The sequence below is a fragment of the Pomacea canaliculata genome, linkage group LG7 (assembly GCF_003073045.1).
Source record: "Pomacea canaliculata isolate SZHN2017 linkage group LG7, ASM307304v1, whole genome shotgun sequence".
NCBI classification, from domain to species: domain Eukaryota; kingdom Metazoa; phylum Mollusca; class Gastropoda; order Architaenioglossa; family Ampullariidae; genus Pomacea; species Pomacea canaliculata.
The window spans coordinates 27,385,003-27,401,494 of NC_037596.1; the positions used below are offsets into that span (position 1 = coordinate 27,385,003).

General features: G+C 41.1%; 1 protein-coding gene across 1 annotated transcript in view; it reads left to right on the forward strand.

The window, feature by feature from the left end:
• Positions 1 to 16,492, forward strand: part of LOC112568905 — a 94,985-nt gene that overhangs the window by 4,817 nt on the left and 73,676 nt on the right. The window contains exon 2 of the mRNA XM_025246457.1: positions 2,957 to 3,172. Coding sequence (XP_025102242.1) covers positions 2,983 to 3,172 — 190 coding nt within the window. The 5' untranslated portion in view covers positions 2,957 to 2,982. The remainder of the gene's footprint in view (positions 1 to 2,956; positions 3,173 to 16,492) is intronic.

Genomic DNA, 16,492 nt, shown 5'->3' on the forward strand with positions numbered 1-16,492 from the left:
AACACCGTTTTCAGTGCCTTTCTCTCCATTTCACAGTCATCTGTGAGAATTACAACTGGCCCTCTCTCCCTCGTCCATTAAAGGAATCTTTTGAGAGCAGCCTCTTGTACAAGTCAAAGCCTAGCTCTAGGGCATCTGTTGACTCAGAGGTGGTTATAATGCACCCTAGTGGCAAACCTCCAGCAGCACTGTGTGTAAGAAGGAGGAAGACCCTGCAGTTGTAACGGTCTACTCCTCCTGTAGAATCAATGAAAACCAGCTCACCGCTGGCCCTATGCTTCTCGCTAATGCGCCTCATTAAAGGAGTATACACAGCAATCACAGTCTTGTCCTTAATGAGCTCCATTGATGCACACTTCAGTTTCTGTTCATTGTTATAGTTCTCAATCAGACTATTTACAGCAGTCAGGAGACCTTGTCCTGAATCTGCACCATAGCTCTTCTGGAAAACTTTGGCATACAGTCTGGAAAAAAAGGCATATTCATGCATGTTTGTTTAAATTGAGAATAGCATTTGGGAGAATTAAATTGTCACTTCTGAACACTGCATTGTCTCGTGGACTTATTTTATTAAACTAATGTTTAAACTAAAAATGGAGGTAACCATCACTTCTTGTGGACAATTGAATAATTTTGGTACCAAGAGGTCTATCAGGAAAAATCGCAATCTTATTCCAGTTTTAACTTATATTACAACCTTATGATCCATGATAAGTTGCTACATGTAATTTGACCCCATATACATTGCTTCTTTCCAACAGAAAACACAAAAAGTGACCTTATTTGAAAATGTAACCTTGTGCATTGCAACATTTGAGAGTAGCCCATTCAATGTTCAATGAATGATGCACTTAATGTAGTATCACAAGAGACTTTACTTACTTGTAAACAAAACTCAAGTCTGGACAAACTGAACGGTCCGAGGCCAAATAGATGTAATTGTCTGGGTGCTCCATATGCAGATTAAATTTGTGCATATTGAGAGCAGATGCTGGAGTGTGCCCTCTTGCAAACAAATCTTTAAATTTTTGAATTGTGTCCTCTGAGACATCCCGGTGCTGCATTACTTTGGCATTGCCTGTGATTGGATGATTATGCACATGCTCAATATGCACAATCATAGGCAAAGCTGGCAAATGATGGTCACTGCTTTTTTTCCTGGAACAAAATAGTTAGCTATGTATAATATATTGCAAAACCACTCAGAAAGTTAAATAACATTGCTGTAGATGTAACATGACAGATGTATGACTTAATATACTCTCACCATACACACACACCCAAAGTAATACTGATATCGAAAGACAGAACTTACATGGTAGTTGCTTTGACTGTCAAGGTCATCTGAGCGGGGCAATTTGTATTTTTGGAGTTTGGCTTCTCATCTGCTGTTTTACTTCTTGCTAAAGTATTGTGCTGACACCTGTAATAGATTTTCAGTAGGGTTCCTTTCCCAGTAACTCGGGCAGTTGTTTTTACACGCCATGTAATCTGGGCCTTTTTCTTGTGTTGGTCAAACCAAGCTCTTGCATCTTCTGCAGTAGTGATGGGCACTCTATTTCACACTTAAACTTGCCTTCACCCATTGCTGAATACCAGCAGACATGATATTCCTGTCCTTCAGGAAGGATGGCCTGCCAATAATTCAACAACAATGTAAAAGCTAGCAATAAGCATTTTGAAATTTTGAATGCTAAGTATAAACCAAAAACAGCCTGTCAAATATAAAAAAAATGTATTGTTAAAATAGCAAAGTTCAGTTAATTTTATATTACAATGAAAATTATGTTTTGTTAATAAAACAGCAATGTTTAGGAGAAGGAGAAGCAAAAAATAGCATGCAGCTGTATTTAGCATTACCCTGATTTTTAACAAGTAAATGCTGTTGTTGCATAAGAATTAGAACAGCAGAGAACAGTCATGCTAAGTGCATAATGGTAATACATTATTTTATGAATGATTCTGCTGTTTTCTAAACTGTTAGAAATTCAAGAGCCTGGTTTTTGCTTTTCATTTTTCAAACATTATTAATAGCAATTACCATTTCCTCATATTTTTAATTTAATAATTGTTGTTCATGAGTAAAGAAATGTTTTTATGCAATAATGAGGCAACACAATTAAGCATTAGTATCTCATTCTGAAACCATTGGGAAAATGATTTCTTTGAAAAAAATTGATAAATCTTCATTTGGGAACCTTATATATAGGCCTATATATAATGGGCAAATGTATATATTTTTGCAGGCCGAAAATAATAGAGGAAGACAGTTATGCTGCTTTCTGTGAAGAACAAAAGTATAAGGCAAAACTACTGTCTAAACTTTCCCGATCAAAAGTACGTCTTTCTCTGGGATTAACACGTAGTTTTATCGTAAGAAATGTATGTACACGTGCACATGAAGTCTGAAAATTGACAAATATATACATACCAGCAAGTCAGGATATTCCTTGATTGGTACACCTGATTCACAGGGTTTAGTTGTGTGTGTCATCTGAATCGACATGATGACTAAAATACTGGCGTTGTCGATATTGTGCCAAATGCTCGCTTAAATGATAAGCTGTACAGTAAACTGCTGCAGATAAGCGCGCGTACTTTTGTAATATTTATTAAAACTGCTTATTCCTGCCACAAACTGCCGTATGTGGAGTCTTGACATCGAGCAGACGACAACTTAAAACAGTGCAACGAGCAGACGACAACTTAAAACAGTGCAACGTGTGTGTGCACAGCTGTATGGTTTAGAGATATATAAAATCTAATGGTTATTTTTTAAATGATACTTTGTAATATTTATTAAAACTGCTTATTCCTGCCACAAACTGCCGTATGTGGAGTCTTGACATCGAGCAGACGACAACCCAAAACAGTGCGATATGTGTATGTGCAAATCTGTATGGGTTAGAGAGTAAGTCACGTGAGCTAGCGGGGGAAAAGCAAATTCGCGGCCCGGCCCGACAAATGAAGGCGTAGATATGAATGCGCACGCGCAGACAAGTGTCGACAAGCGATGTGCTGTGGTTTATTTTTAGTGGTATTACTAGCTCCGCTCCCACAGCTCTGAATGCATGCTGTAAATCGAGTCTGAGGAAGGAGTTCATTAAGGAGAAAGAAAGAATTATGAATTTAGCCGTTGCATGCTTCATTTTCGCGTACAGTGCATCGAACGGTACGTAAATCAATTTTCTACGCATTTTTTAATCTTTGAAGAGCCTTCTTAACCGACACTAATCCCATAAGGGCAAATGACTAACTTCATTAATCCCGATGTGAAGTTATAAATTAGGACGCGTGCTCAGTTACAAACGTTACAAAAAGACAGAATATTTAACCGTGTTTCGCAAATTTCTACTGGTCATAGGTCACTTCTTCCCAATGCCATTTCGCCTTTACCATTAATTTTCGTCCCAGACCAAAAGTCAATTTGTCCCACGTAGGTCCCAAGCCCAAAAGGCAATTATCGATTACCGATGAAAAAAGTAGCCATTTAATGTCAAATATTACAAAAAAGAGCCATACATTGTTTGAACTATAGATACATAACCTCAGCTTCCTATTTTAAACAGAGCCATGCCAGTAAGTTTAGCCACAATTTTACTTAACAAAAATATCCACTTGGCCAAGTGAGTTTTCTCCTTAGAGTTTAGACTAAATTAAAGATTTTATCATCATTTTATAGTGAACTGGTATTATGAGTATTTTTTGCTTATTATTATTATATAAAAAGACTTCGCTGATCGGATAGACATTTATAGCTCGAAGCACACATGCTACAGTTGTGCACTGACACCACTGTCGCCAGCAAACCTATTTGTGAAAGGCCCACTCGTAATAAAGGCCTATTCTCACGCTGCAATGTTCGGCACTTAGTGAGACTAGCAGCCCCTGCAAGGCTAACACTGGTCTTGGCGATCGAGGTTAACGGTAGTACCAAGGACGTGTATAGGATACAGTGATACCTCGGTTCTCGAACGCCTTGACTTTCGACCAAATCGGTATTCGACCAGGAAATTCGAGAAAATTTTGTCTTGGAATCCGAACAAATATTTGGAACTCGAACATCCGAACGTCCGAGATGAGCCGAGTTGAGCGTTCATTCGGCCCAGCGCGCCTTGCTTGCGTCATCAGTGTGAGTGCAGAGAGAGAGAGAGTCACGTTTTTGTGGAGAGAGTCATGAAATGTGTGCAAAATGGGCAGAAATCGCAAATTTTGTTGAACAACATCACCCTGATAAAGTGGTAGCAAATAGAGCAGTTAACATTTTTAATGACAATGTTATGTCCACTTTCCGCAAAATTTTGCAAAGGAGAAAAAAACAGCAAACAATTGACACATTCTTCCGTAAAGAAATCAGACAAGCAACTGCAGAGCAAGATTCTGATTCTCCTCAGCAAAAGATACAGAGAACAGAAACACCCGAAGAGCAGTTACCCTCTGTTTTTATTGAAGAGACTCCCTTCAAAACAATAACCATCCCCTTCCCTCCTCCCTCCACATTCATTCCCTCCTGCCATAAAGTTTGGTACAGGTACAGTAAATGAAACACAATTTACTGTACTGTACTGTACAGTACATTTTTTTGTTTGTTTGTTTGTTTGTTTTTTTTGTTTTAATAAATACACTTTTATTTCTTATTTCTTGTTGAGACTCATGTTTGTCTACATATTATATACAAATTAGTCCAGTAAATAGGCATTTTCTGGGGCTTGGAACGAATTAATCCAGTTTCCATTATTTCCTATGGGTTTCATTGCTTCGGTTCTCGAACAATTTGGTTCTCGACCGTCCTCCCGGAACGAATTATGTTCGAGAACCGAGGTATCACTGTATTAATTCGTGGTTGTACGGATCACTAAATGTTGGCTGTCAATTTACTCTAGATTTTGTTTTGACATTGTTAATTATTCTTTAGTTGGTGGTTCGTCACAGAGACGTGGCGGATCGGGTACTCATCATTACGGGTACCATATCGCGAGTTTGAAGTGGTATGAAAGGGTTTTGTCCTTATATGCTGTTATGCAAATAAAATAAGAAATAAAATAATCATATTTTCACTTGAACTATAGTAAAAAGGATAAAATAATTTAATTCTTTCCTTAGGTTTCTGTATTTTCTTTAATACAATATTAAAATATAAAAGTGTGAGGGCACTCTTATAAAAATTCTGTTATGAACTTTCTTTCAATGGCGAGATAATTTTGAAATTTGTGTCAGATTTTTAATAGCTTGAGAGAAAAATAATAGCATGTCTTCAAACACAGACCGAAACCAAGCACAGGTCACTTATCCGATGGGTGTCATCGAGGACAAAAAAAGTTCAGCAGTTATACCCTGGCTGCTATCAAAGAAAACCCACAGCACTGATTCATTAATACTATTTATTCACACATTTCAAAATGAAATACTTAGTGGCAGCCTAGTGCATTGGAAGCATATTTAACAAAGGAATTATTTTCTTGTCCCCACAACAACCATATAAGGTACCAAAAAATTATATTTTCTCTCAAGTGCTCTACTCTGCTGCAAACACCAAAAAACCAACAGGTGGCTATGAAAATGATACACCAGGGCTTCTGCTAAGGCTAAATTCTTTGGGGTCCTAGGGACCCCTTCAGATTTTTAAGGGGTCCCTGTTCTTCGCCCAAATTTGAAGGGGACCCCATTGACGAAAATTGAAGGGGTCCTCCGAACTTTTAATGTGTACTGTACGCAATTTTTTGCGTAAGCAGAAGCCCTGATACACCATTACTTATGTTGTAAGCTTTTTACATAATTAGCAGTGTTATATTAAGAAAAATGTTTTTGTCCCACAACACCCATCAGGTTTACTATCTGAAAAGTTTACACAACTAAAATGCTCTGCTGTATGTGTTAATGTATGGATTTGGTTGATAACATTTGATTTGCATGGTGTATCTGAAGTTGTTTAAATAAAGAAAATAAGATGCTGATGCTGACCAATTTAAACAAGAGCAAATATAGTGTCTAGGGAAGCATTGCAATACTGGCATTTAGAAGTGCAGCAGAGTACACAAATGCATTAATACAATGAAACAAAAAAATGGTAAAACTCGACTGACTTTTGTTTTAAGAAGCACAGTGTAATCACAATATCATCATCCTACACACACCTGAAATACTGCAGCCTGTGTGTACTGCATTTTTCACTTAGGGCCAGAGTCACTTTTCTTAGCAGGCATGTGTCTGGCTCCTTTGACAGGTCATCTTTGCTTGGCCAGTAAAACACCCCATACCCAGCCCCCCTTTCCCACATTAAGTTAATTAACACTGTATGTTGTTATCATGACTAAAAACCCGTGCCACGCACTTCACCTGCTTTTAACAAAAGCTTGTAGGTGTCACCAGGAGTAACTTCTGCTTCACTACCCCCAGGCACAAAAAAACCTAACAATTAACGGTGTATCAACTTCTTTGTTTTTCCTCCCACTTCTCGACTTCCACCTCCTCTATGTGGATAATCTGCCACTGCCCTGTTTAAAAGGGGCAAAGTTCAGCACTGACGGTCGTCATGTGGGAACTAATACACTTCCAGTCATAAATAACTGCCGTCATATGGGACAAAGTCCCGCCCTTTGTCCCACAGTGTTTAAAAAACTGTAGTATTGTTACGTCAGTCACAGAAATAACTTTTTACGACCGGTGTTCGAAGTAGAAACATCTAACCTTTAACACAAGTTAACGTAGCCATGGTGCGGAAGCTATCAGTCGCAAATGACATCATTTAATGCATTTATCATCTGATGGCCGTCATGACGACAAAGTATAGTAATTAAGCAGCTAATTTTAAGGACAAAGCGTAAAACACTGACCATGCACACTGTCTCAGGCTATTGTTCGTGTGAAAGACTGCGCGTCTCTCAGCCAGATTATGTTGTATGTTGTCAAGGTTACGCGGGTGTAAAATGTCGACACAAAACAAATTTAAGTTTCGTGATTAAAAAAAAAAAAAAAAAAAATTAAACACCCGTCGCGACTGGACAAAGTCTTTCAGTTTCAAGCAAAATGTACACATTTCTGAAAATCTGTTCGTGTTTCTGCGATTGCTAGCAGATATCAAATCAAATTCCAACAACCATTTTACACATGACTTCCGTCGTCTACTAGACAAAAACGATTATCTCGGTGATCAAAGTTTCTGCAATTTCGGAATAGAATACCACGATCGACGCCCGTCCCCATGAAATTCAGATCGCGTTTTTTTGCAGGAATATCTTGACAAATACACTTTTGGTACAAATTTGTTAGGTGAAAAGTTTCAGTGCTTTCCGAATGTTTGAAATTTTATAGCGTCAATAGAATACATTGTCAAAAGCGACACTCAACCCCCCCTCCAGTTAACGACATGCCATTTTTTCCTTCTTTGGCGGTTACCCAATTCAGGCATTCACACACACACGCACGAAACCACACAGAAATCTAGTATTACCATATGTTAATATATCTCCTGAAACCTTTTATCATCCCTTAAGTTTCAGTTTCAACAAAGCAAAATTAAAGATGTTGTCAGGGCCGGCGCAAGGCTATGTTGCGTCCTAGTCGAGAGACACATACTGCACCCCCGCCGCGCCGCTTTCATCGTCTTCCAAATGAGAATCTTTTATCAACAAATATATTTGAATTATTATACATTTAGGCTTAACTCCATTTTCTTAACTAAAAATTTAAGCAATAAACATAGGCTTACATATTACTATTCATGATTGCCGTGGCCTGTCTTAGGACTCATCAGATTTGCACACATGCAGTCAAAACATTAAGCAGTCATTTGACAAGTCCAGAGACAATGCCAATCGATCCATAAAGAACGCTTCTGGGTGACGAATGAACATTATAACCTAACTCAATGTATATCATGACGGAGAGCTGCCCTGCGTACCGCAACGCGGGCGCACGCGTGCGCCTATGACGGGCGGACCGTACCGCAGCGAAATTTGAGTGAGCGCCCGCGGGCGCACACGTACTTGCTCTAGAGCAGGGGTCTCAAACACGCGGCCCGCGGGCCGAATGCGGCCCGCGAAACATTTTTGTGCGGCCCGCGAAACATTTTTGTGCGGCCCTCGGCCACGTCCGCGGTGTATATGTATGTTGTGCTTGGTGATTAACTCCCGCAGTGAAAATTACCCCCGTTATTAGTGACAGAGACAAAGTCAACTTATTTTAATAAACTAAACTGCCTGTGCATGTAATAAACTACACTAAATGTAATTAATAATTATAAAAACTTTATTTTAGCATTTAACTGCAGTGACAGTAGTGTTCGTAAAATTTAATGAAAAAACATTTTCTTTTAGTGGTGCGGCCCGCTGACTGGCTGTTACTTTCCACTGCGGCCCACATGCTAATATGAGTTTGAGACCCCTGCTCTAGAGGTAGTACGCCACGGGCGCAAAGATGGCCGCCATGGTTGTCGAGTTTAGGCGTGTCGATGATATTCACGGTTTATCTTCTAATAAATAAGTATTTCGCAATAGATAGATATATATGACGACAAAAAAGTGTATTAAAAGTTCAGATTTCATCATCATGTCTTTCTAGAGATGGTAGAGGAATTTGCCTTCGATCTTCGATCTTCGACAGCCGCCATTTTAACAGGCGCCCACGGTGGGCGAAGGGTATCACAGGCTCTCACAGGCGTGAGTGAGCGCCCGCGGGCATCCGCGGTGAGCGCCCGCGTTACGGTACGCAGGGCAGCCAAACAATATACTTCTAGTGGCATTCATTTGGGAACTAAAGAGGCGCACGCGTGCGCCCGCGTTGCGGTACGCAGGGCTGGTCCCCTCCAGCCGGTTAGGCGAAGGGACATCACTCTCAATATGCAATGAACTAAAATAAATATGAACATGGACGTATATTTAGTTCGTGATATAAACCAATGACACCTTCAAATTATCTTTAAGACCTACTGTCATTACCACAATAACTTCTGTAACTCACGATTAATTATGTAGGAACCCTGCTCCAAAATTAACAAACTTAACCATCTTTAGGCTTTTGGGATACCAGTTCAGGTGTTTTCTGTCGTGCCATCAGCTACAACGCTACAGTAAAAGTAAATGGTAGGTTTTGGGCCTTTTATTCAAGTATTTTAGAAACCTGCTATGATATCCCAGGTTTTGAAAAAATACAGCTGAGCCATCTGAAAATTTAAAAATAATTTTATAATGAAAGAAACAATTGGTACTTTTGTTTTCTTATCTTTCTTCATGCTGTTCAAGGGGATTACTTTTTTATGCATAGTATTCCTGTGTGATGATTGATCAGAATGTGAAATTATCAACAAACTTTTGCATGTGAAAAAAAATGACTTTGATTAAATACACTTTCTAAGTGGTCATTCTTAAAATTCATTAATTTAGTGTACATCAACTCATTAAGTTATATAAATCCTTCAATGTTTTATAATGTTGTAAACTATATATCTTTCACCAGAAATTTTTTAAAATCACATGTTAACACAATAACATATTATTAACATTGCATCATAAGTAGTGCAAAGTAATTTAACATCCTTTTCATCAGATTTTTAATAAATAGTATTTCTTTTTGAAAAATCTTTAAATGTACCATCCATATAATCTGAAGTGCCTCCCACTGGTCGACACACAAGTATGTTTCAACAGGATTAACATTATAACTTACAAAATATGCAAAAAACATCAAAATGCCTTTTTCGTTGCAACAAGGACATTAGTCTTTGCTTGGGCCCCTGGCCATGCTGGCATTCCAGTTGTTCAAGCAGACCAGGCTACCAATTTGCTGGTGTCATCCAAATGTAAGTCTGTCCTCGTGGCCTATATTCAGTCCCTATGGTAATGTCACTGGGACACTCTGGGCCAGAATACACTACAAGCCATCGTTTTCCATCCTTCTGACCTCCAGAATATTCTCTGCAGTGAGAGGTAGTTCTTAGTAGAGCAAAGATGGAACACACTTGTGCCACACATTCCCCCTTTTGTGAGGCAAACCCCCATAAGTTTGTCCGTTTGGTGTCAGAACTGTTTACTTTTGTGCTGTTTTAATTACTTTTCAGGGATATTTACTTTTGTACATATTTTAATTGCTTGTCTCAGCATTCAGAGCTAGCTGCCATGAATAACATGTGAGATCTTCCACAGCCATGTTAGCATGTCACAATGCACAGTAAAACCGCTCAAATGGTGGCAGTGGATTTCAAATGCAGCTTAGTAGCTGGTGTTCACCTCTGAAGGGTGGTGTTAGGCATGTTGGTACAAATTCTAAAGAACCAGTCAAGCAAGGGAAACCAAAACCTGGCACTGCTGGCATAAGGAGAAGTGACAGGTTCCTCCGCCCCAAAGTGCAGTACTCTAGTAAAAGCTAAAAAGTGACGGTGTGATAAAAATAAAAAAATGTGTCAGTGTAAATTCAATATAGAGGGTATTCTGTATGTGTTTGAATTGAGTGTATATGCAACTGACATATTCAAGACTCATTTTACTTTACTTCTAGAAAAATTTTGTGACCAAGTGTCAAATAACTTATTCCATCAATATGTTGTATTTATCCAGCTGTAAAATTGTCAGAGGGTACTGGATGATTATGTGGCGATATTGCTTTGTTAGTGAAAAAGAATTAGCTTGTTCTGTGAACCAAATCTTGCACTGGCTGCTCATCTGTTCTCACAAACTGTCTATGTTGTGTTTTAATTTCTTTTCAGGCTCCTGCCCTAATTATTTCTCTGACCTCTTCCCTTCCATTCCAGCTAGACAACTCTGCTCCTCCTCTGATGATCATCTCCTTACTATTCTTGTCACCAGAACAACATATGGCCACAGGATTTTTTTGTTAGTGTGCAGCAAGACAATGGAACTCTCTCTCTTTTCATAGCCGCCACCTACCCACCATTTAATCCTTTAAACCTGCGCTGAAAACACACCTCTTTTGTTAAACATGCCCTTGTGGGCCTGGCTGTGGATGAACACCCAGCCTCTCTCAGGCTGGGTGACTAAGCTGATCCACCCTTTTCTCTTATGCTGTTCCTTTTCTCTCTCACTGGCCCTTTCACCTATGATGTTTTTTAACCCTGTCACACTACAGTTTTATCTTTTCTATCTTCTGTCTACACTGGTCTTTCTCCTTTCTTCTTTTTTCCCCATCATGCCTTTCTTTAGATGTTGCGCTTCCATGGGCCTGGCTTCTCATACTGAGGGTGAATTCCCAGCCTCTCTTTGGCCGGTTGACCAATCTGGTCCACCCCTTTTTCTTATGCTATTCTTCTTCTCCCTCACTTGCCCTTTCACCTATACTCTTTTCAAACCAACCATCCCTCTGTCTTGCCTGCTGGTCCAGTCAGTCATCTCGCCAGCCCACCTGATAACTGTAGGAGGGGGTTGACGCTGAGGGAGTAGTGTTCTTTTATTTTGTTTCATCCTCATCTCATCGCTAATTAATTTCATAAACATTAAATGTGTTAATCGTTGGCCGGACCTTTTTGCTGAAAAAGGTGAAAGAGTGCGGCGAGCGTGGTTTACATGCAGATGTTTACACGCGCTCGCAGACACATTTAAACACTCTTTCGTAAAACGTTACAATGGGTTGCAGCTCATCATAACAACGCATCTCATTGGGTCAGACAGGAGACGGGAGTTTGATTGCCGTCGAGTAGTGGGTGACTCCTCATGAGCATTTTTTGCTGTAAGCTCTATTTCTTACTCGGCAGTCATTGCACGACTGTCAGCCTCTATATCTATCCAGACGGACCTGACATGGGTCTCATCTGAGGGCCTTGTCCCTGTCTGTCAGGCTATGCCTTCTCCTCCTCCATCCACAGGCTGTGGTGGTGCCAAGTCATAACAAAATCTCTAATCACACAAGCATCTCAGGCCACACAAGCATCACAGTCAAAACATCCCTCTTCACCAGTCAGAAACACTGCACACCAGCAGTACGCAACATAAAATCACCAAGGAACTAGGATGCCACACTGCAGACAGAAAAGAACTCAAAAAACCAAAATCGCCAGAAAAACTCACTACTTAGCAGAAAACATCTGGGACTATCACAGCAGCACTATCTATCCCTGTTTATAACCGTTTTGCTTCTCTTGGCGAGCAGTGGATGGATGTAGATGAGAGACATTTATCGTGGTCTTCCCATCCCACCGTCCTCTGCCTCCTCCTCGTCCTTTTTCTTCTTCTCCTTCTGTGAGACGCTCTTCATCTTTTCCTTGCAGATGAATATGTCAAAAATCCTTCAGTGCAACTGTCAAGGGATCCGAGCCAACTTTGAAGAATTTTGATGCCCTAGCATCTCGTTTCTCCCTTCATATTATAGCACTACAGGAGACCCTAGATGTCCAGTGTAAAGAGGTGCAGATGCAGCTTCAGACCACCAGCTGCTAGTAGCAGTCTTCAAGAGTAAGCTGAAGTCGTTCTTTGATCCAACAGGCAGACCACACCACAAGTTTAATACCTCAATAATAAGGACACAAGGAGAATTTATAAATGTGAAATCAAAAATAAATATGAGGCACTTTCAGGACTGACAGAAGAATCCGTGGAAGAAGACTGGACAACACTCAAGAGCATTTGGGAGACAACCTGTACAGATGTTCTAGGGAAGAGTGAAAGAAAACACAAGGAACGGATGACTACAGGTTTGGGCAAAGATTTAATCAAGAAAGGGACTGAAACAAAAACTAAACCAGTGTCAAGACCAGCAAGAGAAGGAAGGTCTCAGATCTGAATATTGGGAAGCCAACCGCCAAGTGAAGAAGTCTGTCAGAGAGGACAAGAGATGCTTCACCCATGAACTGACAGAGGAAGCAGACACAGCAGGGAAACATGAGACGACTATACGAAATAACACGAACTTTGTCAGGCAGGAACATCAACCCAAACAAGCCTGTGAAAGACCATAACAAGCAACGTAGGACAAAGAGACCGCTGAATGGAACACTTAGAAGATATCCTGAATCAACCTCGTCCACCGTCCTTACCGGACATACCACTAACAACAGAACAACTTCACGTCAACACCAGCCCATAAGAAATAAGCCCATAACACCCCCCATAAGAAATCACCAAAGCTCTAAAAAGCATGAAAATAGCAAAGCAGCAGGCCTGGATGGCATATCCCCAGAAGCACTAAACGCAGACCCAGAAACAACAGCAATAATTTTACAACCCCTTCTACACAAGATCTGGGAACAAGAGCTAGTACCAAGAGGCTGGAAACTAGGCCACCTGGTCAAGCTACAAAAAAAAAAGAAGACATAAGTGCATCAGTAGGAGGGGGATCATGCTGCTGTCCCCATCCCAAGCAACGTCCTGACAAGGGCAATACTAGAGAGATTGAAGAAGGCATTAAACAAGAGACTGACCAGAACAAGCAGGGTATCACCAGGATAGGTCATGCACTGACGACATTGCTACCCTCTGTATCATTGAGCATTCTATCGAGTGGCAATCCTCCCTTTATGTAACTTATGTGGACCTTGAGAAGGCCATTGACAGGGATGTTATCTGGAGGCTGATGATCCCCTATTGTACCAATACTAGAGAGATTGAAGAAGGCACTAAACAAGAGACTGACCAGAACAAGCAGGGTATCACCAGGATAGGTCATGCACTGACGACATTGCTACCCTCTGTATCATTGAGCATTCTATCGAGTGGCAATCCTCCCTTTATGTAACTTATGTGGACCTTAAGAAGGCCATTGACAGGGATGTTATCTGGAGGCTGATGATCCCCTATTGTATTCCACCTAAGCTCTTAAACATTATCCAAGGGTTGTACAAAGACTCGTCCTACCAAGTTATTCACAGCTTCAAACTCACTAAAAATCCTGGAAACAGATCGCTTCATATATCTGGGGAGCATTGTCAACAAGGACGGTGGAGAGAACGATGTCATCAAAAGCCGCATCAACAAGGCCAGGCATGTTTTCAACAGCCTATGGCCCATCTGGAACTTCCAAGCATTATCTTTCCGCAGTAAGATTCGCATCTTCAACAACAGTGTGAAAACTGTCCTACTGTATGGTTCTGAGACCTGTAGAGTAACAAACACCATCAACAACAAGCTCCAGACCTTTTCCAACTGATGCCTACGCCATATTCTGGGAATAAGATGGCATGAAAAGATCTCCAACAGCGGCCTGTGGAAAAGAACCAACCAGAATGCCACTAGCCAAGACATCAAAAAGCCCAAATGGGGTTGGATAAGACATACCCTTTGCAAACCAGCTGACACCAATGCCAGATAGGTTCTTGGCTAGAACCTTCAGGAGAATAGGAGATAGGTAAAGGACTTTGGAACCAAATGGGCCCAACTGAGGGGGGGGGGGCTGAACAAATCTGGTTCCGCTGGTTAGGTGTTGTGGCGGCCCTATGCTCTTAGAGGAGTAACAAGGAATAAACTAAATTAAAACAATAGACCTTTCTGCTATCTTCTACCTCCCTTTCCTTCAAACGCTTTTAAACTCAGGATTCTCAGACTGAAATCCCTTCAGGTGGTACTGCTCTTCTCATTCGCTTCCACCTTTTGTTTAGCCAGAACACTTTCCGCTCTTCTTTAAGTTTTTGCTTCCGGGGTTACCCTGGGCAAGCCTAACACTTTTTTCTATGTCTAGCACCCTACTTCTGCTCGGGTATCCTTGAGGATCTTTTGACTAAACTTACTGCTATTATTCTTCTTTTGGGAGGCTTTAATGGGCACCACTCTTTGTTCGGCGGGGCCTCGACAGACAGCAGGGGAAAGTTGTTGGGATCATTTTTTATGGAATGTAATCTCTGCCTTTTGAACGACGGCTCAAACACCTTTTGTCCATACAGTAGCACAGTGTCATCAGTTGATTTGTCAGTGCTCAGCCCAGCACTGTTATTTTAACTAGATTTTAATTAGACTGTGCATGACGACCTTTGCGGCAGCGATTACTTTCCGATAATTTTACAATCTGTACTCTGGAGCAGGACGATAATTTTCATAACGGCGGGAGGAATCTAAAGCAGATTGTCCTGCCTTTCAGACCCTCTGCTCTACCCGCTTTCTCCGTAGTTCTAGTTTCAATTTGGAGGTAAAAGACTTTGGCAATGATCCCACGTTACATCCTGGTAAGCTCTTTACCTCAATTTTGAATAAAGTCGCTTTGGAGACAATTTCTGGGCGGTGGAATCGTAATAGCCGACCACATGTCCCGTGGTTTACGGAGTAGTGTAGGGTGGCCCAGCACGCTCGGAAGAAGGCCCAGTGCCTTGCCTTCCACCTTGCGTATCTATTTTGTTGGAACAACGTGTAGCTCTTTTGGTGCCTCCGCTGGCCCGGCTTTTGCCGTGGGTGAAAACTCAGCCTCTCTGGCTGGATTACTAAGCTGGCCCTCTCCTTTCGCCAATGCTATTGTTTTTTTCTCTCTCACCAATACTCTTTTTCGAATAAATTTCCTCCCTTTTAGTCTATAGTTTTATCTTTCATATATTCTATATACGCTTGCCTTTCTGTCTTCTTTTTTCATCTTGCCTTTCTTTTGATGTATTATGTTCTCTATGATATCCTTTAGTCCCTATGCGTTTGCCTTACAGGGTGACCCGGCATCCCAACGAACTTCTCCTAGGCGGGAGTTTGGTGTGGCCCACATCAATCAATCGGCTGGTCGTGCATTGCCCTAACTTTACAAGAAGGCTGCGTTTTTGGTCAGTCTGTTTTTCCTTCTGTTTTCTTGTTGCGGCCCTGCTAAAAGTGCGCTAAGCGGTAGCACTCAGTTGTATCCTCTTGTTTGACTCCGTGATTGGTGGGGAGCTAAAGGAACAAAATAAATAAATCCCTTTGTTATGGTAAAACAAATCACAACTCGAGGAAAAGCATACGTGAGGATGAGTCTTCGGGCAGTGAGGATGAAGTGAGAGAGCGTGAGCAAGAGCATTGAGTGGGCTTTGCCCCCTTTTCTCGTAGTGGAGGTTGCAGAGTCGGGCCACACGTTTCTGTCCATCTTTCCTTTTGCTAGTGCAGGGTTTCAAAAACATTTCATCTACTGGTTTTACTTTATCAAGATCTAGAAAGCCTCATAGGCACCGCGCCGATGGGATGGAAAGCAGTTTGTAAATCGTTCGATTAAAGTGACTGCACAGAGATCTCTCAACTCTTCAAAGGGGGTCATTCGTTGATTAAACCTTGCTGGGATTTTGCACGTCGACATCAATCCAGAACTGGCATCCCAGAGAGTTTCTGCTGTACAGAGGCCAACCTAAAAAAAAATGACGGGAAATCTTTCCCAACAAGCACTCTGTTTCCGAACTTTTGGTTGCCCGAAATATCCAACTTCATTGACGTTGGGTATTTGCGGGTTAAAGTATCTTTGCTTATTTCTTCTCCATTGCACTGCTTTAACTGTCAGCGTTATGGTCGCTGGGATAGCTTCTGCTTCGCTGCGGCGGGAATCGGCCACGCTGTGGCTGATTGTTCCTTCAGCAAACTCTGTGCTACCTGTAACAGTTCTCCCGTTACTTCTTCCA